Source organism: Salmo salar, chromosome 18, assembly GCF_965601325.2.
Source record: "Salmo salar chromosome 18, fSalSal1, whole genome shotgun sequence".
Taxonomy (NCBI): Eukaryota; Metazoa; Chordata; class Actinopteri; order Salmoniformes; family Salmonidae; genus Salmo; species Salmo salar.
Window position 1 is genome coordinate 36,462,661 of NC_138308.1, and position 22,205 is coordinate 36,484,865.

The 22,205-nt window shown below is 47.4% G+C and overlaps 1 protein-coding gene across 2 annotated transcripts in view; it reads left to right on the forward strand.

Moving 5' to 3' along the window:
• Positions 1 to 17,282, forward strand: part of wdpcp (WD repeat containing planar cell polarity effector) — a 210,731-nt gene extending 193,449 nt beyond the window's left edge. The window contains exons 14-15 of one of the 2 annotated variants that reach the window (XM_082964933.1): positions 13,568 to 13,659; positions 15,923 to 17,282. In XM_082964933.1, coding sequence (XP_082821059.1) covers positions 13,568 to 13,633 — 66 coding nt within the window. In that variant the 3' untranslated portion in view covers positions 13,634 to 13,659; positions 15,923 to 17,282. The remainder of the gene's footprint in view (positions 1 to 13,567; positions 13,660 to 15,922) is intronic. The other variant, XM_082964934.1, reaches the window with a different exon arrangement.
• Positions 17,283 to 22,205: the final 4,923 nt, after the last annotated feature.

Below are 22,205 nucleotides of genomic sequence, written 5' to 3' on the forward strand. Positions count from 1 at the left end.
TGACATCTGTTATATAGTCTATAATACACTCTTAATGACATCTGTTATATAGTCTATAATACACTCTTAATGAAATATGTTATATAGTCTATAATACACTCTTAATAACATCTGTCTGTTATATAGTCTGTAATACACTCTTAATGACATCTGTTATATAGTCTATAATACACTCTTAATGACATCTGTTATATAGTCTATAATACACTCGTTCAAGTCTTCCCTCTCTTCTCCAACTGTAAAACCCTTGACAGAGCTGTCAGAGCCTCTCTCCTGGCTTTCAACACACACACACACACACACACACACACACACACACACACACACACACACACACACACACACACACACACACACACACACACACACATATACACACACACACACACACACACACACACACACACACACACACACACACACACACACACACACACACACAGACAATGCTTTGCAGCGCTTTGTGTGTGGGTGGAAATCGCTTCTACACATCTGGCTGACAAGTGTGTTGATTTGGTTAGATACTCCATTGTGAGAGGGGGACTAGCGAACGAGTGCGAGGGAAGATTCCTTTCTTTCTTCGAGCGTTCAGCGTTTAGCCAAGAAGAGAAGCCAACTCTCACGTCTCTTCTCCCTCCTCTCCTCCTCTCCTCCTCTCCTCTCCTGTTTCTCCAACACAATGGCTGGTGTAGCTGCAGGATCTTTCTCTGTGGTGAAGAGTGGAGTTTTATCTCTCCTCCTCCTCCTCTCCTACCTCTCTCTCGTCTTGGCTGTCTCGCATCAGGGAAAAGCCTGTTAACTGCAGTGTTCCTCTCCTCCCTGTCCCTCTGACTCCTTCTCCTCTCTCTCTCTATTCTCTGTCTCTCTCTTTCTTTCTTTCTCTCTCTCTCTCGCTCTCTTTTTCTCTCTCTCCCCTTCTCACTGTCTCTCTTTTTCTCTCTCTCCCCTTCTCACTGTATCTCTCTTTCTTTCTCTCTCTCTGTCTCTTTCTCTCTCTATTGCTTTACTCAATTTCTCTCTTTATCAGACCCTCTATCTATCTGGTGACACAGATGTGTAACCTCTTTGTGTGTGTGTGTGTGTGTGTGTGTGTGTGTGTGTGTGTGTGTGTGTGTGTGTGTGTGTGTGTGTGCGTGTGCATGCGTGCGTGTCAGATGAGCCACCGTCCACACTTAGAGGGAGTAACGAGGTGTGGTTCCACACTAGGGGACAGACAGACAGGACGAGGATGGACCGACGAATGGACAACCAACAGTGCCTAGCTCCCAGGACAGACAGACAGACAGACAGACAGACAGACAGACAGACAGACAGACAGACAGACAGACAGACAGACAGACAGACAGACAGACAGACAGACAGACAGACAGACAGACAGAGGATGGACCGACCAATGGACAACCAACAGGGCCTAGCTCACAGGACAGACAGACTGGCATCATGGTGTGTGTGTGTGCGTCTGTATGCGTGTATGAGTGTGTGCGTCTGCATTCGTGTGCGTCTGCGTGTGTGTGCGTCTGTGTGTGAGCGTGCTAACTTTAGTATTTAAGTAATTCTATTTCCGTACACATGCATGTAAAGTGCCTTCAGAAAGTATTCACACCCCTTGAGTTTTTCAGGATTCAAACAGAAACAGAATGGAGCTAAGCACAGGCAAGATGCTAGAGGATAACCTGGTTCAGTCTGCTCCTCACCAGACACTGGGACATGAAGCACAGGCAAGATGCTAGAGGATAACCTGGTTCAGTCTGCTCCTCACCAGACACTGGGACATGAAGCACAGGCAAGATGCTAGAGGATAACCTGGTTCAGTCTGCTCCTCACCAGACACTGGGACATGAAGCACAGGCAAGATGCTAGAGGATAACCTGGTTCAGTCTGCTCCTCACCAGACACTGGGACATGAAGCACAGGCAAGATGCTAGAGGATAACCTGGTTCAGTCTGCTCCTCACCAGACACTGGGACATGAAGCACAGGCAAGATGCTAGAGGATAACCTGGTTCAGTCTACTCCTCACCAGACACTGGGACATGAAGCACAGGCAAGATGCTAGAGGAAAACCTGGTTCAGTCTGCTCTTCACCAGACACTGGGACATGAAGCACAGGCAAGATGCTAGAGGATAACCTGGTTCAGTCTGCTCCTCACCAGACACTGGGACATGAAGCACAGGCAAGATGCTAGAGGATAACCTGGTTCAGTCTACTCCTCACCAGACACTGGGACATGAAGCACAGGCAAGATACTAGAGGATAACCTGGTTCAGTCTGCTCCTCACCAGACACTGGGACATGAAGCACAGGCAAGATGCTAGAGGATAACCTGGTTCAGTCTGGTCCTCACCAGACACTGGGACATGAAGCACAGGCAAGATGCTAGAGGATAACCTGGTTCAGTCTACTCCTCACCAGACACTGGGACATGAAGCACAGGCAAGATGCTAGAGGATAACCTGGTTCAGTCTGCTCCTCACCAGACACTGGGACATGAAGCACAGGCAAGATGCTAGAGGATAACCTGGTTCAGTCTGCTCCTCACCAGACACTGGGACATGAAGCACAGGCAAGATGCTAGAGGATAACCTGGTTCAGTCTGCTCCTCACCAGACACTGGGACATGAAGCACAGGCAAGATGCTAGAGGATAACCTGGTTCAGTCTGCTCCTCACCAGACACTGGGACATGAAGCACAGGCAAGATGCTAGAGGAAAACCTGGTTCAGTCTGCTCCTCACCAGACACTGGGACATGAAGCACAGGCAAGATGCTAGAGGATAACCTGGTTCAGTCTGCTCCTCACCAGACACTGGGACATGAAGCACAGGCAAGATGCTAGAGGATAACCTGGTTCAGTCTGCTCCTCAACAGACACTGGGACATGAAGCACAGGCAAGATGCTAGAGGAAAACCTGGTTCAGTCTGCTCCTCACCAGACACTGGGACATGAAGCACAGGCAAGATGCTAGAGGAAAACCTGGTTCAGTCTGCTCCTCACCAGACACTGGGACATGAAGCACAGGCAAGATGCTAGAGGATAACCTGGTTCAGTCTGCTCCTCACCAGACACTGGGACATGAAGCACAGGCAAGATGCTAGAGGATAACCTGGTTCAGTCTGCTCCTCACCAGACACTGGGACATGAAGCACAGGCAAGATGCTAGAGGAAAACCTGGTTCAGTCTGCTCCTCACCAGACACTGGGACATGAAGCACAGGCAAGATGCTAGAGGATAACCTGGTTCAGTCTACTCTTCACCAGACACTGGGACATGAAGCACAGGCAAGATGCTAGAGGAAAACCTGGTTCAGTCTGCTCCTCACCAGACACTGGGAGATGAATTCACTTTTCAGCAGGACAATAATCTCTTCTACAAAGTATTGACTCAGGGGTGTGAATACATATGTAAATGAGATATTTCTGTATTTCATTTTCAATCAATTTGCAAAAAATTATAAAAACATGTTTTCACTTTGTCATTATGGGCTATTGTGTGTAGAGGGGTGAAAAATAAAATCTATATCATCCATTTTCAATTCAGTCTGTAACACAACAAAATGTGGATTAGGTACCTTTCTGAAGCCAGGTACGTGTCTCAACGTTGTCATTGTCTCAGGACGTGTGTTGGGACGTGTGGTGGTGGGACGTGTGGTGGGACGTGGTGGTGGGACGTGTGGTGGTGGGACGTGTGGTGGTGGGATGTGGTGGTGGGACGTGTGGTGGGACGTGTGGTGGGACGTGTGGTGGGACGTGGTGGTGGGACGTGTGGTGGTGGGACGTGTGGTGGTGGGACATGTGGTGGGACGTGGTGGTGGGACGTGTGGTGGTGGGACGTGTGTTGGGACGTGTGGTGGTGGGACGTGTGGTGGTGGGACGTGTGGTGGTGGGACGTGTGGTGGTGGGACGTGGTGGTGGGACGTGTGGTGGGACGTGTGGTGGGACGTGGTGGTGGGACGTGTGGTGGTGGGACGTGTGGTGGGACGTGGTGGTGGGACGTGTGGTGGTGGGACGTGTGGTGGTGGGACGTGTGGTGGGACGTGTGGTGGTGGGACGTGTGGTGGGACGTGTGGTGGGACGTGGTGGTGGGACGTGTGGTGGGACTTGGTGGTGGGACGTGTGGTGGTGGGACGTGTGGTGGTGGGACATGTGGTGGTGGGACGTGTGGACATGCTCTGTATGTACATATATACAGTGAGGGAAAAAAGTATTTGATCCCCTGCTGATTTTGTACGTTTGCCCACTGACAAAGAAATGATCAGTTTATCATTTTAATGGTAGGTTTATATGAACAGTGAGAGACAGAATAACAACAAAACAATCCAGAAAAACGCATGTCAAAATGTTATAAATTGATTTACATTTTAATGAGGGAAATAAGTATTTGACCCCCTCTCAATCAGAAAGATTTCTGGCTCCCAGGTGTCTTTTATACAGGTAACGAGCTGAGATTAGGAGCACACTCTTAAAGGGAATGCTCCTAATCTCAGTTTGTTACCTGTATAAAAGACACCTGTCCACAGAAGCAATCAATCAATCAGATTCCAAACTCTGCACCATGGCCAAGACCAAAGAGCTCTCCAAGGATGTCAGGGACAAGATTGTAGACCTACACAAGGCTGGAATGGGCTACAAGACCATCGCCAAGCAGCTTGGTGAGAAGGTGACAACAGTTGGTGCGATTATTCGCAAATGGAAGAAACGCAAAAGAACTGTCAATCTCCCTCGGCCTGGGGCTCCATGCAAGATCTCACCTTGTGGAGTTGCAATGATCATGAGAACGGTGAGGAATCAGCCCAGAACTACACAGGAGGATCTTGTCAATGATCTCAAGGCAGCTGGGACCATAGGCACCAACAATTGGTAACACACTACGCCGTGAAGGGCTGAAATCCTTCAGCGCCCGCAAGGTCCCCCTGCTCAAGAAAGCACATATACATGCCCGTCTGAAGTTTGCCAATGAACATCTGAATGATTCAGAGGACAACTGGGTGAAAGTGTTGTGGTCAGATGAGACCAAAATGGAGCTCTTTGGCATCAACTCGCCGTGTTTGGAGGAGGAGGAATGCTGCCTATGACCCCAAGAACACCATCCCCACCGTCAAACATGGAGGTGGAAACATTATGCTTTGGGGGTGTTTTTCTGCTAAGGGGACAGGACAACTTCACCGCATCAAAGGGACGATGGACGGGGCCATGTACCGTCAAATCTTGGGTGAGAACCTCATTCCCTCAGCCATGGCATTGAAAATGGGTCGTGGATGCTCGCTCCTACCTGGGTTTGAACCAGGAACACATCGACAACAGCCACCCTCGAAGCGGCGTTACCCATGTAGAGCAAGGGAAAAAACTACTCCAAGTCTCAGAGCGAGTGACATTTGAAACGCTATTAGCGCGCACCCGCTAACTAGCTAGCCATTTCACATCGGTTACACCAGCCTAATCTTGGGAGTTGATAGGCTTGAAGTCATAAACAGCACAATGCATTGCGAAGGGCTGCTGGCAAAACGCACGAAAGTGCTATTTTGAATGAATGCTTACGAGCCTGCTGGTGCCTACCACCGCTCAGCCAGACTGCTCTATCAAATCATAGACTTAATTATAACATAATAACACACAGAAATACGAGGCTTTGGTCATTAATATGGTCGAATCTGGAAACTATCATCTCGAAAACAAAACGTTATTTCTGTTACATTGCACAACATTCAATGTTATGTCATAATTACGTAAAATTCTGGCAAATTAGTTCGCAACGAGCCAGGCGGCCCAAACTGTTGCATATACCCTGACTCTGTTTGCAAGAGAAGTGACACATTTTCCCTAGTTAAAAGAAATTCATGTTAGCAGGCAATATTAAATAAATATGCAGGTTTAAAAATATATACTTGTGTATTGATTTTAAGAAAGGCATTGATGTTTATGGTTGTAGCAACGTGTACCTAAGCGATTATATGCAACGCAGGACAGGCTAGATAAACTAGTAATATCATCAACCATGTGTAGTTAACTAGTGATTATGGTTGATTGTTTTTTATAAGATAAGTTTAATGCTAGCTAGCAACTTACCTTGGCTTCTTACTGCATTCACGTAACAGGCAGGCTCCTTGTGGAGTGCAACGTAAAGCAGGTGGTTAGAGCGTTGGACATTGTTAACTGTTAGGTTGCAAGATTGAATCCCTGAGCTGACAAGGTAAAAATCTGTCGTTCTGCCCCTGAACAAGGCAGTTAACCCACTGTTCCTAGGCCGTCATTGAAAATAAGAATGTGTTCTTAACTGACTTGCCTAGTTAAATAAAGGTTAAAAAAAATAATTAAACGGCCAAATCGGCGTCCAAAAATACCGATTTCCGATTGTTATGAAAACTTGAAATCGGCCCTAATTAATCGGCCATTCCGATTAATCAGTTGACCTCTAATTGAGACAGTCCATAACTAAGTCTGTAGTGGACCAGAGACATTAAGACAGTCCATAACTAAGTCTGTAGTGGACCAGAGACATTAAGACAGTCCATAACTAAGTCTGTAGTGGACTGGAGACATTGAGACAGTCCATAACTAAGTCTGTAGTGGACCGGAGACATTGAGACAGTCCATAACTAAGTCTGTAGTGGACCAGACACATTGAGACAGTCCATAACTAAGTCTGTAGTGGACTGGAGACATTGAGACAGTCCATAACTAAGTCTGTAGTGGACCGGAGATATTGAGACAGTCCATAACTAAGTCTGTAGTGGACCGGAGACATTAAGACAGTCCATAACTAAGTCTGTAGTGGACCGGAGACATTGAGACAGTCCATAACTAAGTCTGTAGTGGATCGGAGACATTGAGACAGTCCATAACTAAGTCTGTAGTGGACCGGAGACATTGAGACAGTCCATAACTAAGTCTGTAGTGGACCGGAGACATTGAGACAGTCCATAACTAAGTCTGTAGTGGACCGGAGACATTGAGACAGTCCATAACTAAGTCTGTAGTGGACCGGAGACATTGAGACAGTCCATAACTAAGTCTGTAGTGGACCAGACACATTAAAGCCCCATTTTGCCTCTCAAACCGCTCCGTCTCTAGAGCAGAGGCATCATCTCTGTGTTTAGGAACAACACACTCACAGACATGAAAGAATGAAACGGTGTGACTAGAGGAGAGGAGAGGAGAGGAGAGGAGAGGCATCATCTCTGTGTTTAGGAACAACACTCACAAACATGAACGAATGAAACGGTGGGACTAGAGGAGAGGAGAGGAGAGGTCTATACCCAGATTCTCCCCTGGTCTATACCCAGGTTCTCCCCTGGTCTATACCCAGGTTCTCCCCTGGTCTATACCCAGGTTCTCCCCTGGACTATACCCAGATTCTCCCCTGGTCTATACCCAGATTCTCCCCTGGTCTATACCCAGATTCTCCCCTGGACTATACCCAGGTTCTCCCCTGGTCTATACCCAGATTCTCCCCTGGACTATACCCAGATTCTCCCCTGGTCTATACCCAGGTTCTCCCCTGGACTATACCCAGGTTCTCCCCTGGTCTATACCCAGATTCTCCCCTGGTCTATACCCATGTTCTCCCCTGGTCTATACCCAGGTTCTCTCCTGGACTATACCCAGGTTCTCTCCTGGACTATACCCCTGTTCTCCCCTGGACTATACCCAGGTTCTCTCCTGGACTATACCCAGGTTCTCCCCTGGTCTATACCCATGTTCTCACCTGGTCTATACCCATGTTCTCTCCTGGTCTATACCCAGGTTCTCTCCTGGACTATACCCAGGTTCTCTCCTGGACTATACCCCTGTTCTCCCCTGGACTATACCCAGGTTCTCTCCTGGACTATACCCATGTTCTCCCCTGGACTATACCCAGGTTCTCTCCTGGACTATACCCAGGTTCTCTCCTGGACTATACCCCTGTTCTCCCCTGGACTATACCCAGGTTCTCTCCTGGACTATACCCAGGTTCTCTCCTGGACTATACCCAGGTTCTCTCCTGGACTATACCCCTGTTCTCCCCTGGACTATACCCAGGTTCTCTCCTGGACTATACCCAGGTTCTCCCCTGGACAGCTGACACTGCCTAAGACACACAGATCAAGATACCTCCCCAAACATCATAACTACAGAGAGAGAGGAGACCATCCATTTCCCCTCTTCCCTTTTGCCTTTTCTGTTTTACATTCTTTTTTTCTCTCAATTTGTTAGTTTTTATTGAAACTATGGTAATCTGGTCTCCGATGAAGTTTCATTGTTTGTTATGTGGAGCCAATGACAGCTTAGTGAGATGGAGGAGGGGGGGCATTATTCCTCCCGTTTGGCTCAGCGAGAAGAGATGGAGACGAGAAACAATGACGGTTTGGGGGAGAGAGAGAGAGAGGAGGAAGAGAGAGAGAGGAGGAAGAGACGGAAATCTGGGAAGGGGACCAACGTTCCTCTATCTGACTAATGTTGAAAAGAGGAAGTAGCACATCGTCTCCCCATTCTCTCTGTTTCTACTGTCTTTGGGAATTGGCTGACGTTTCTATTTAGCTGGAAGGCAAGCCTAGTGTAGTGGATTAAATAGCATAGAAGTTGCCCCCTTAACCACTGATACTGGGTCAGATGTATTTTAGTCCCTGTAATGTCACAGTCTGGTTTAACCAAGAAACACAGTTCCAGGTTCAGATTGAACCCGTCTAGCTGGGATCTAAGAGTAGAGATGGAGGCACACAGCCCAGCCCTGAAGGCCGTAGTGTCAGCTACGGCTGTGGCCTAAAAATCATATCTAAACTTATGGGCAATTCACCATATACAGTATATCTCCATTTTTAAAAAAACGTTTTAGCAAAATAAGCTTTGTTGCACAATTAAAGGTCAAATGCAAACAATCAGCAATAACCTAATTAATTCAGAGCTTGTTAAATTATATCTAGGCTGAATATAAGCCTTCCACAACCATAATATATATTTAACTAGGCAAATCAGTTAAGAACAAATTCTTATTGAAAATGACGGCCTACCAAAAGAAAAAAGGCCTCCTGCGGGGACGGGGGCTGGGATTAGAAATAAAAATATAGGACAAAACACACATCACGACAAGCAAGACACCACAACACTACATAAAGAGAGACTACAAGGTGTCTAAAGCGTTCCACAGGGAAGCTGGTTCATGTTGACTCCAATGCTTCCCACAGTTGTGTCAAGTTGGCTGGATGTCCTTTGGGTGGTGGATCATTCTTGATACACACAGGAAACTGTTGAACGTGAAAAACACAGCAGCATTGCAGTTCTTGACACAAACCAGTGTGCCTGACACCTACTACTATACCCCGCTCAAAGGCACTTACATTTTTTGGTCTTGCCCATTCACTCCCGAATGACACACATACACAATCCATGTCTCAATTGTCTCAAGGCTTAAGAATCCTTCTTTAACCTGTCTCTTCTCTTCATCTACACTGATTGAAGTGAATTTAACAAGTGACATCAATAAGGGATCATAGCTTTCACCTGGATTCACCTGGTCAGTGTGTCATGGAAAGAGCAGGTGTTCTTAATGTTTTGTTCAGCCAACGTGGATCTATTTGCTAGTTAACAAGGCAGAACAGTTTAATTGTTATGAAGCCCCTTTACTGTCCATCTCCAACTGCAACAGCATATTATCCTGCCCACTTTGTTCAGATGTTGAAAGTGTCAAGTGTCCAACCTTATTTCTCAGAATGAGAACGAGTTGCCAATTCCTTATACAATTGTGTTTATATATTTATTCAAGGTTTTTTCTTTATTTTTACTATTTTCTACATTGTAGAATAATAGTGAAGACATCAAAACTATGAAATAACACATATGGAATCATGTAGTAACCAAAAAAGTGTTAAACAAATCAAAATATATTTTATATTTGAGATTCTTAAAAGTAGCCATCCTTTGCCTTCATGACAGCTTTGCACACTCTTGGCATTCTCTCAACCAGCTGTATGAGGTAGTCAACTGGAATGCATTTCAATTAACAGGTGTGTGTTGTTAAAAGTTAATTTGTGGAATTTCTTTCCTTCTTAATGTTTATGGAGCGTGGAAGCTTGATGTACAAGCAGTGGTGTAAAGTACTACTTAAGTAGTTTTTTGGGGTATCTGTACTTTACCTCACTACATTCCTAAAGAAAATAACGTACTTTTTACTCCATACATTTTCCCTGTCACCCAAAAGAAGTTGTTACATTTTGACAGGAAAATGGTCCAATTCACACACTTATCAATAGAACATCCCAGGTCATCCCTATTGCCTCTGATCTCGCAAACTCACTAAACACAAATGCTTCGTTTGTAAATGATGTCTGAGTGTTGGAGTATACCCTGGCTATCCGTCAATAAAAAAAAGATAACAAAATTGTGCCGACTGGTTTGCTTAATATACGTAATTTTAAATGGTTTATACTTTTACTTTGATACTTAAGTATATTTCAAACAAAATACTTTTAGACTTTTACTCAAGTAGTATTTTACTGGGTGACTTTCACTTTTACTTGAGTCATTTTTTATTAAGGTATCTTTACTTTTACTCAAGTACGACAATTGAGTACTTTTTCCACCACTGTGTATAAGTATACCCCCTGGACAGGGCACTAGTCTATCTCCTCAGTACACCCCCTGGACAGGGCACTAGTCTATCTCCTCAGTACACCCTCCTGGACAGGACACTAGTCCATCTCCTCAGTATACCCCCTGGACAAGACACTGGTCTATCTCCTCAATACACCCCCTGGACAGGACACTAGTCCATCTCCTCAGTATACCCCCTGGACAGGACACTAGTCCATCTCCTCAGTATACCCCCTGGACAGGACACTAGTCTATCACCTCAGTATACCCCCTGGACAGGACACTAGTCTATCACCTCAGTACACCCCCTGGACAGGACACTAGTCCATCTCCTCAGTATACCCCCTGGACAGGACACTAGTCTATCACCTCAGTACACCCCCTGGACAGGACACTAGTCTATCACCTCAGTACACCCCCTGGACAGGACACTAGTCTATCTCCTCAGTACACCCCCTGGCCAAGACACTAGTCTATCTCAGTGCCTTACCCCCCATCTCCTGAATGCTGAGTGCCAAGCAGAGATGCATCAGGTTCCATTTTTATAGACTTTGGTATGAATCGGCCTGGGGTGAAGCGAAATGACCAGTGACAATGTGAGCTACTGGGTGAAGACTAGGAGTCCCTTTACTCGTGTCTATGTCTGTAATGAGTCACATATTTACTAGAGGGCCACAACCTAAAACAATTTCGGTCCCCTACGATGCGTAACTGCTTACCCTTGCATTCTGGTGCTACACAAACCATGTCATATTCTCCTTTCCATCTTTCCTGTAACAAAGACAACAATTTCTACAGTAGTCCTCCAGTACTTTAAGGTTCACCTAGGCTCACCTAGACTGTGTCGGTGTGTCCGGTGAGGGTGTGATTGTCTGCAGCATGTTGTCCAGTCTCTCCAGCCTCTGCCTGTCCTTGTCACTGTGGGGACAGCTTCTATTGACTGTCTCCTCATGAAGATCTGAGAGCTGACAGTCCACCAGACAGAGAGAGAGTATATTTAAAAAAACATAGACCACATTTATATACAGGTCTAATAGTGCATACCAACAATGCATCATTATCAAGTACTTTCTGAGCCTGACCTTTCAAAAGTAATTATCTAGCTGGCTTAGTTAGCTATCATCAGGCTCCCGAGTGGCGCAGCGGTCTAAGGCACTGCATCTCAGTGCAAGAGGCATCGCTGCATCACATCCGGTTGTGATTGGGAGTCCCATAGGGCGGCGCACAATTGGCCTAGCGTTGTCCGGGTTTGGCCGGGGTATAAGAATTTGTTCTTAACTGACTTGCCTCTTTAAATTAAATAAAGGCTAGATTCATTCTTGCAATTAACAGCCAGCAGGCTTGGCTACTATTTTTAGGAATCATATCACAGATAAACAGACACCTAATACGAGGTCTAGCGATGTAGTTATCTAGCTAGCTACATATCTATCTAGCTAGCTACATATCAAATCACTGGCCAGTTTGTTTTGGCTTCTAATGACAGCTGGCTTACTATTTTTAGGAATCATATCACAGATAAAGAGGTGGCTACCTAATGAGATATGTAGCTAGTTATCTATCTTTCTAGCTAATAATTATATCGGTATCATACATTTTACTGGTGAAATAGCAATCCTGCTGCAGCACTCTCTTCTTAGCTAGCTAGCTACTACTCTTCTAGCTACAAATCCAATCAGACAATAGCCAGTTTGTTTTAGCTCAAGCTAATACCTAATGACAAATGCTCTTCAAATTGTCAATATGAGCATTGTATTTTGTACAGCTATCAAAGAAAACATGAACATGAAAAAGACAAGAGAAGAGATAAATCAACTAGCTAGCAACCTTGCCTCGTTTTGGCTGACTGTCTACTCGGCTTGTTATCAAAGGTTCATTTCAAAGATTAATTTTATCAATCGAAAAAAAAAAAAATAATACATATTAGAATTACCAACAGAAAAACAGAAAAACGAATTGTATACGGTTTCTTACCTTAATGTTGTTGTCCTGATCTCAATAACAGAGCTGTCAAAGTTCTGAGAAACCCTTCAGGTCCAGATGAGGCGAAGCCTCCTGCTATAGAAACAGGCCCCTGCTCCTATGAGCCGTTCTGGGCGCTTAATACGAGCAGATACCTTGGCCATCCAGGATGGTTACTTACTACTGGTAGATACCTTGGCCATCCAGGATGGTTACTTACTACTGGCAGATACCTTGGCCATCCAGGATGGTTACTTACTACTGCCAGATACCTTGGCCATCCAGGATGGTTACTTACTACTGGTAGATACCTTGGCCATCCAGGATGGTTACTTACTACTGGTAGATACCTTGGCCATCCAGGATGGTTACTTACTACTGGCAGATACCTTGGCCATCCAGGATGGTTACTTACTACTGGTAGGTACCTTGGCCATCCAGGATGGTTACTTACTACTGGTAGATACCTTGGCCATCCAGGATGGTTACTTACTACTGCCAGATACCTTGGCCATCCAGGATGGTTACTTACTACTGGCAGATACCTTGGCCATCCAGGATGGTTACTTACTACTGGCAGATACCTTGGCCATCCAGGATGGTTACTTACTACTGGTAGATACCTTGGCCATCCAGGATGGTTACTTACTACTGGTAGATACCTTGGCCATCCAGGATGGTTACTTACTACTGGCAGATACCTTGGCCATCCAGGATGGTTACTTACTACTGGCAGATACCTTGGCCATCCAGGATGGTTACTTACTACTGGTAGATACCTTGGCCATCCAGGATGGCTACTTACTACTGGTAGATACCTTGGCCATCCAGGATGGTTACTTACTACTGGTAGATACCTTGGCCATCCAGGATGGTTACTTACTACTGGTAGATACCTTGGCCATCCAGGATGGCTACTTACTACTGGTAGATACCTTGGCCATCCAGGATGGTTACTTACTACTGGTAGATACCTTGGCCATCTGCTTGATCCAGTAGATCTCTGCACATTCTGACTGTCTCTCTTGTGATTGGTCAATCAGCAGAGCAGGACCAACCAACAGGAGCTGGCCACTGGAGGAGAGCAACACCGGGACCCTGAGCACTGATCAGGCATGACCATGGAGACAAACAGGTGTGTGTGTGTGTGTGTGTGTGTGTGTGTGTGTGTGTGTGTGTGTGTGTGTGTGTGTGTGTGTGTGTGTGTGTGTGTGTGTGTGTGTGTGTGTGTGTGTGTGTGTGTGTGTGTGTGTGTGTGTGTGTACACACACTACTTTTGACCAAGGCCCATAGGGAATCCCATAGGGCCCTGGTCAAAAGTAGTGCACTAGATAGGGAATAGGGCTCTGGTCTATAGTAGTGCACTAGATAGGGAATAGGGCTCTGGTCTATAGTAGTGCACTAGATAGGGAATAGGGCTCTGGTCTATAGTAGTGCACTAGATAGGGAATAGGGCTCTGGTGTATAGTAGTGCACTAGATAGGGAATAGGGCTCTGGTGTATAGTAGTGCACTAGATAGGGAATAGGGCTCTGGTCTATAGTAGTGCACTAGATAGGGAATAGGGCTCTGGTGTATAGTAGTGCACTAGATAGGGAATAGGGCTCTGGTGTATAGTAGTGCACTAGATAGGGAATAGGGAGATTAGTGGGAGATTGTCTCGGCACCAGCACCACTGAATCACACAGTCACTTAGTAATCCAGACTGTAGGCTATTGGAGGAAGAATTTGCATTGCTGTTTAAATATGTGTCTAGTTAACGTTGTTAGGGTTTTAATGTCAATCATAACCACTATTAACTCACGCTCAAGGCTGGGGAGGTCGCCCTGAGTGACAATGGTTTGGAGGGGAGGGGAGGGGAGAGGAGGGGAGAGTGAGAGTGAGTGTCTGTATGATTGAGGCCTACTGATAGTGTGTGTGCGTTGGTTGGTATCTATCTATATCTATCTATCTCATTTGGTAGAGCACGGAGCTTGTAACACCAGGGTAGTGGGTTTGATTCCTGGGTAGTGGGTTTGATTCCCGGGACCACTCATATATAATATGTATGCAGCTTGACTGTAAGTCTCTCTGGATGAAAGCGTCTGCTAAATGGCATATTATTATATTATGTTAAACATGCTTACCATAGGTGCAGCTCGCCTAAACCACGTGTTCCATCTTTGTCTCTCTTTCAGAAATGATCCTGTCTGACAGAGATGTTAGAGTAGGTCATGTTGATTTACTGATCCTGGTTGACAGAGATGTTAGAGTAAGTCATGTTGATTTACTGATCCTGGTTGACAGAGATGTTAGAGTAAGTCATGTTGATTTACTGATCCTGGTTGACAGAGATGTTAGAGTAAGTCATGTTGATTTACTGATCCTGGTTGACAGAGATGTTAGAGTAAGTCATGTTGATTTACTGATCCTGGTTGACAGAGATGTTAGAGTAGGTCATGTTGATTATTACGTCAAAGGTTGTACATGATTTTGATCAGGAAAATAATTAATGTAACTTTCCCCAAATTACAATGTTTTCTAGAAATACCTGTTACAAGTTACCCAGAGGGTCTTCTAACCAGGACTTATGGAAACCCTGGAAATGTACAGCATTAAGAAACCTATAGCTGAAGCACTGAATAGACGTAGTGTGAATGTGATCAGTTTGAGTAGACCTTCAAGTAAACCTGCCTCTTTCCCCCTCTTTCTTTCCCCCTCTTTCTTCCCCCCTCTTTCTTTCCCCCTCTTTCTTTCCCCCTCTTTCTTCCCCCCTCTTTCTTTCCCCCTCTTTCTTTACCCCTCTTTCCTCACCCTCTTTCTTTCCCCCTCTTTCTTTACCCCTCTTTCCTCACCCTCTTTCTTTACCCCTCTTTCCTCACCCTCTTTCTTTCCCCCTCTTTCTTTACCCCTCTTTCCTCACCCTCTTTCTTTCCCCCTCTTTCTTTACCCCTCTTTCCTCACCCTCTTTCTTTACCCCTCTTTCTTTACCCCTCTTTCTTTACCCCTCTTTCCTCACCCTCTTTCTTTCCCCCTCTTTCCTCACCCTCTTTCTTTCCCCCTCTTTCCTCACCCTCTTTCTTTACCCCTCTTTCTTCCCCCTCTTTCTTTACCCCTCTTTCTTTACCCCTCTTTCTTTACCCCTCTTTCCTCACCCTCTTTCTTTCCCCCTCTTTCCTCACCCTCTTTCTTTCCCCCTCTTTCGTTACCCCTCTTTCCTCACCCTCTTTCTTTCCCCCTCTTTCTTCCCCCTCTTTCTTTACCCCTCTTTCCTCCCCCTCTTTCTTTACCCCTCTTTCTTCCCCCTCTTTCTTTACCCCTCTTTCCTCCCCCTCTTTCTTTACCCCTCTTTCCTCCCCCTCTTTCCTCCCCCTCTTTCTTTACCCCTCTTTCTTCCCCCTCTTTCTTTACCCATCTCAGGTGAACGAAGACTCAGGGAAGCTGAAAGTGGTTAATTTTGGTCTTTGACCTTTTCTTTCTCGACTGTAAACTCCATCTTTTTTAATGCATTATTTTAATCAAATATATTCTGTAAATATATCTGATAACTGATTTAGCTCTATCCTGAAATGTTGATGCGTGATTAGCCTAAGAATTATGAATTTAAGTCTAAGTCAAATGTGAATAATTATGCTAATGTCTTGCTAGTAGGTTTTATTTTAACAGAAGGTTGTATAGGATATTTATGCCTAGCCCTGTCCAGCCCCATCTGTTCTCTCACCCAGCCCTCCTGCTGAAAAATGGTGTTTTACATTTTCTGCCCATTTCATTGAATTGTACTTTAATCCCAGCCTTGTTTAAAACAGTGCAGTGAATTGGCTTTTTGTTTTTCATGATTGACCCTGGTCACCTTTTACAGTATCCTAATACAGAGCTGTAAACTAGCCTGTTGTATTGCTGTATTAAAGAGGTTTTGTATCTTGTGTTTATGGCTTTTAGGCCTGTCCCTTGTATTTGTTGCACACTATAATATGTCAAACCCACTTTCATTAGGCATGCTGAGGCAGTGAATGTTTGGTCTCTCTGTAGTTTATCAGATGATGTGGCCTACGGTATTGTACTGTGTACCGTGTAGGCTACTGTGTGTATGTGTCGAGATTACGGGCTGCCGACGTTTTTTATTCATGAACGGAAGCCAATAATATAACAAGCGATTTTTAAGCGGTGAACACGGGCAGCAGCCCTGTGCGCCGAACGGAGCAGCTCGAGCCCCTTTCCTGAACAGCAGCCATGGCCTTGTCACGAGCTGTCGACGCGCTGCGCTCGGGACTAATCTGACAGCACCGCGCAGACCCTAATCCGCCACTGTGTCCTAATCTATTTACTCTGCATTCTAAGAGGATTTACTTCTAAAATATATATACAACAACCAATCCGATGCTGGAAAGTATGGTGAAATGGACAGAAAAGACCAGTCAGTCAGGATGGGTTGGTTTCTGTGTTTTCTTTCTTTGTGTTGTTTTGTTTGGGTTCAAAAAATAATAATCATTGTATGTTTTTTCGGAGTCAATCGTTTTGGGAGAGAGATTGGTGAAAATAAATCCATTTCTGTCTGCTGATACAAGGCTAATACTTGTCTTATGTAAACAGAAAGGGTTGTGTTTTGGTGAGTGATACTCAGAGAGCAGCTGTTTGTATAAGTGATATGTCCTTGGTTTTATCTCCTGATATATGTCACTTTCAAACAACTACTGTAGCCTGATATCACATAATGCAATGACTTGACATCTTCAAATAAAACCTACAAAAACTGGAATACAAGTAATTGGGCTACATTTGATATCTGTTTTTATATGTCTACTGTAGGCCTTGAGGTGTAGGCTAGGACTACAAATAGTTAAATAATCTCAGATTACACCTAGTCCTGGGCTAAAACCCATTATAGAGAACCAAGTTTTTCAGTCCAGGACTCGGTTTAATCTGTCTGGGGAAACCATCCGCTCAAGTTTATTAATATATACACTATTTTGATGAAACCCACATAACAGATTTCTCTGCTGTTAGGAAATCTCTGTCACCTGAGAGCAGACAGGTCTAAGACCACAGCCTCCAGCACACACGTCTACGGTGTCAGCAGGTTTATCTGCTGCCCTTTGACTCAGCCTCTCTCTTTCCCCACTGTCATCCTCTCCATCTGTCCAATAAAATCAGAAAATATCGCAAATGTATATATTTATCTGACTGCGCGGTGCATTCGCGGAGATCTCTATTCACGGTACACGTGTCGGCTCAACCGGAAATTGCCTTTAAAAGCCTCATTGTCGACAACCCCTGGTCAGGTTGAATCCCGGCCTAAATCTGTGTCCAGGAAACTGCCCTTCAAGTGTAATAATAAATATATTGAGTAGGTCTTTAATAGACTCCCCACTCTGAAAGATACCAGCAACCTGAGGTGGCTGGAAGAGATGAGCCTATTAGGACAGTGCTATTACTATACTGGTGGGGCGTGGTGTAGTGTAGTAGAAGAGATGAGCCTATTAGGACAGTGCTATTACTATACTGGTGGGGCGTGGTGTAGTGTAGTAGAAGAGATGAGCCTATTAGGACAGTGCTATTACTATACTGGTGGGGCGGTGTGAATTGTAGTAGAAGAGATGAGCCTATTAGGACAGTGCTATTACTATACTGGTGGGGCGTGGTGTAGTGTAGTAGAAGAGATGAGCCTATTAGGACAGTGCTATTACTATACTGGTGTAGTAGAAGAGATGAGCCTATTAGGACAGTGCTATTACTATACTGGTGGGGCGTGGTGTAGTGTAGTAGAAGAGATGAGCCTATTAGGACAGTGCTATTACTATACTGGTGGGGCGTGGTGTAGTGTAGTAGAAGAGATGAGCCTATTAGGACAGTGCTATTACTATACTGGTGGGGCGTGGTGTAGTGTAGTAGAAGAGATGAGCCTATTAGGACAGTGCTATTACTATACTGGTGGGGCGTGGTGTAGTGTAGTAGAAGAGATGAGCCTATTAGGACAGTGCTATTACTATATTGGTGTGGCGTGGTGTAGTGGGGGACGGCCTTGTTAGCGTTTGGAAATGAAGCTAGCCTCCAGCGTGCGTGTCTTACCCACCCATCATTATCCGTCATCATCCACGTTATCTTGCTTCTCCCATGTGCAACAGCTACTCTATGGGTTTAGTTTGACATTTTAATGTCACGTGCACAACTACAGTGAACTGTCTTTCTTACAAGCTCTAAACCCAACAATGTAGTAATCAATATCAATATAGTAATATTGTCTGTCTGTCTGTCTGTCTGTCTGTCTGTCTGTCTGTCTGTCTGTCTGTCTGTCTGTCTGTCTCTCTCTCTCTCTCTCTCTGTCTCTCACTCTGTGTCTCTGTCTCTGTGTCTCTGTCTCTGTCTCTCTCTGTCTGTCTCTGTCTGTCTCTCTGTCTGTCCCTCTGCCTCTCTCTGTATCTCTTGTCTGTTTCTCTGTCCCTCTGTCTCTCTCTGTCTGTCTCTGTGTCTCTGTCCGTCTGTCTGTCTCTCGTGTCTGTTTCTCTGTCCCTCTGTCTCTCTCTCTGGGATGTAGCCTAGCCTATAGCCTACTATATCAGATGTAATATTACTTAGTGACTGATTTGTTTGGTGTTGGGTACATTTTCCATCTCATTGCTTCCCCCAATCAACCCTTGTCAGATCAGTGATTACCTCAAAGAAGGAAAGAAGCCCTCCATGTGCAGTATTATAACTGGGCCATCCAAGTCAAACACCTTGAGGGGAGCCTAGTAGCCGGGGCCTTGAGGGGAGTCTGGGGGGTATTGAGGGGAGTCTGGGGGGTATTGAGGTGAGTCTGGGCCTTGCGGGGAGTCTAGGGGGTATTGAGGGGAGTCTGGGGGGTATTGAGGGGAGTCTGGGCCTTGAGGGGAGTCTGGGGGGTATTGAGGGGAGTCTGGGGGGTATTGAGGGGAGTCTGGGGGGTATTGAGGGGAGTCTGGGCCTTGAGGGGAGTCTGGGGGGTATTGAGGGGAGTCTGGGGGGTATTGAGGGGAGTCTGGGGGGTATTGAGGGGAGTCTGGGGGGTATTGAGGGGAGTCTGGCCTTGAGGGGAGTCTGGGGGGTATTGAGGGGAGTCTGGGGGGTATTGAGGGGAGTCTGGGGGGTATTGAGGGGAGTCTGGGTCTTGAGGGGAGTCTGGGGGGTATTGAGGGGAGTCTGGGGGGTATTGAGGGGAGTCTGGGCCTTATTGAGGGGAGTCTGGGGGGTATTGAGGGGAGTCTGGGGGGTATTGAGGGGAGTCTGGAGGGTATTGAGGGGAGTCTGGGGGGTATTGAGGGGAGTCTGGGGGGTATTGAGGGGAGTCTGGGCCTTGAGGGGAGTCTGGGGGGTATTGAGGGGAGTCTGGGGGGTATTGAGGGGAGTCTGGGCCTTGAGGGGAGTTTGGGTCTTGAGGGAGTCTGGGGGGTATTGAGGGGAGTCTGGGTCTTGAGGGGAGTCTGGGGGGTATTGAGGGGAGTCTGGGGGGTATTGAGGGGAGTCTGGGGGGTATTGAGGGGAGTCTGGGTCTTGAGGGGAGTCTGGGGGGTATTGAGGGGAGTCTGGGTCTTGAGGGGAGTCTGCGGGGTATTGAGGGGAGTCTGGGTCTTGAGGGGAGTCTGTGTCTTGAGGGGAGTCTGGGGGGTATTGAGGGGAGTCTGGGAGGTATTGAGGGGAGTCTGGGCCTTGAGGGGAGTCTGGGGGGTATTGAGGGGAGTCTGGGGGGTATTGAGGGGAGTCTGGGTCTTGAGGGGAGTCTGGGGGGTATTGAGGGGAGTCTGGGGGGTATTGAGGGGAGTCTGGGTCTTGAGGGGAGTCTGGGGGGTATTGAGGGGAGTCTGGGGGGTATTGAGGGGAGTCTGGGGGGTATTGAGGGGAGTCTGGGCCTTGAGGGGAGTCTGGGGGGTATTGAGGGGAGTCTGGGGGGTATTGAGGGGAGTCTGGGTCTTGAGGGGAGTCTGGGGGGTATTGAGGGGAGTCTGGGGGGTATTGAGGGGAGTCTGGGCCTTATTGAGGGGAGTCTGGGGGGTATTGAGGGGAGTCTGGGGGGTATTGAGGGGAGTCTGGAGGGTATTGAGGGGAGTCTGGGGGGTATTGAGGGGAGTCTGGGGGGTATTGAGGGGAGTCTGGGCCTTGAGGGGAGTCTGGGGGGTATTGAGGGGAGTCTGGGGGGTATTGAGGGGAGTCTGGGCCTTGAGGGGAGTTTGGGTCTTGAGGGAGTCTGGGGGGTATTGAGGGGAGTCTGGGTCTTGAGGGGAGTCTGGGGGGTATTGAGGGGAGTCTGGGGGGTATTGAGGGGAGTCTGGGGGGTATTGAGGGGAGTCTGGGTCTTGAGGGGAGTCTGGGGGGTATTGAGGGGAGTCTGGGTCTTGAGGGGAGTCTGGGGGGTATTGAGGGGAGTCTGGGTCTTGAGGGGAGTCTGGGGGGTATTGAGGGGAGTCTGGGGGGTATTGAGGGGAGTCTGGGGGGTATTGAGGGGAGTCTGGGTCTTGAGGGGAGTCTGGGGGGTATTGAGGGGAGTCTGGGTCTTGAGGGGAGTCTGGGGGGTATTGAGGGGAGTCTGGGGGGTATTGAGGGGAGTCTGGGGGGTATTGAGGGGAGTCTTGGTCTTGAGGGGAGTCTGGGGGGTATTGAGGGGAGTCTGGGGGGTATTGAGGGGAGTCTGGGGGGTCTTGAGGGGAGTCTGGGCCTTATTGAGGGGAGTCTGGGGGGTATTGAGGGGAGTCTGTGGGGTATTGAGGGGAGTCTGGGCCTTGAGGGGAGTCTGGGAGGTATTGAGGGGAGTCTGGGGGGTATTGAGGGGAGTCTGGGGGGTATTGAGGGGAGTCTGGGCCTTGAGGGGAGTCTGGGTCTTGAGGGGAGTCTGGGGGCCTTATTGAGGGGAGTCTGGGGGGTATTGAGGGGAGTCTGTGGGGTATTGAGGGGAGTCTGGGCCTTGAGGGGAGTCTGGGAGGTATTGAGGGGAGTCTGGGGGGTATTGAGGGGAGTCTGGGCCTTGAGGGGAGTCTGGGTCTTGAGGGGAGTCTGGGGGGTATTGAGGGGAGTCTGGGTCTTGAGGGGAGTCTGGGGGGTATTGAGGGGAGTCTGGGGGGTATTGAGGGGAGTCTGGGGGGTATTGAGTGGAGTCTGGGTCTTGAGGGGAGTCTGGGGGGTATTGAGGGGAGTCTGGGTCTTGAGGGGAGTCTGCGGGGTATTGAGGGGAGTCTGGGTCTTGAGGGGAGTCTGGGTCTTGGGGGGAGTCTGGGGGGTATTGAGGGGAGTTTGGGAGGTATTGAGGGGAGTCTTGGTCTTGAGGGGAGTCTGGGGGGTATTGAGGGGAGTCTGGGTCTTGAGGGGAGTCTGGGGGGTCTTGAGGGGAGTCTGGGGGGTATTGAGGGGAGTCTGGGGGGTATTGAGGGGAGTCTGGGTCTTGAGGGGAGTCTGGGGGTATTGAGGGGAGTCTGGGGGGTATTGAGGGGAGTCTGGGCCTTGAGGGGAGTCTGGGTCTTGAGGGGAGTCTGGGGGGTATTGAGGGGAGTCTGGGTCTTGAGGGGAGTCTGGGGGGTATTGAGGGGAGTCTGGGGGGTATTGAGGGGAGTCTGGGGGGTATTGAGGGGAGTCTGGGTCTTGAGGGGAGTCTGGGGGGTATTGAGGGGAGTCTGGGTCTTGAGGGGAGTCTGCGGGGTATTGAGGGGAGTCTGGGTCTTGAGGGGAGTCTGGGTCTTGAGGGGAGTCTGGGGGGTATTGA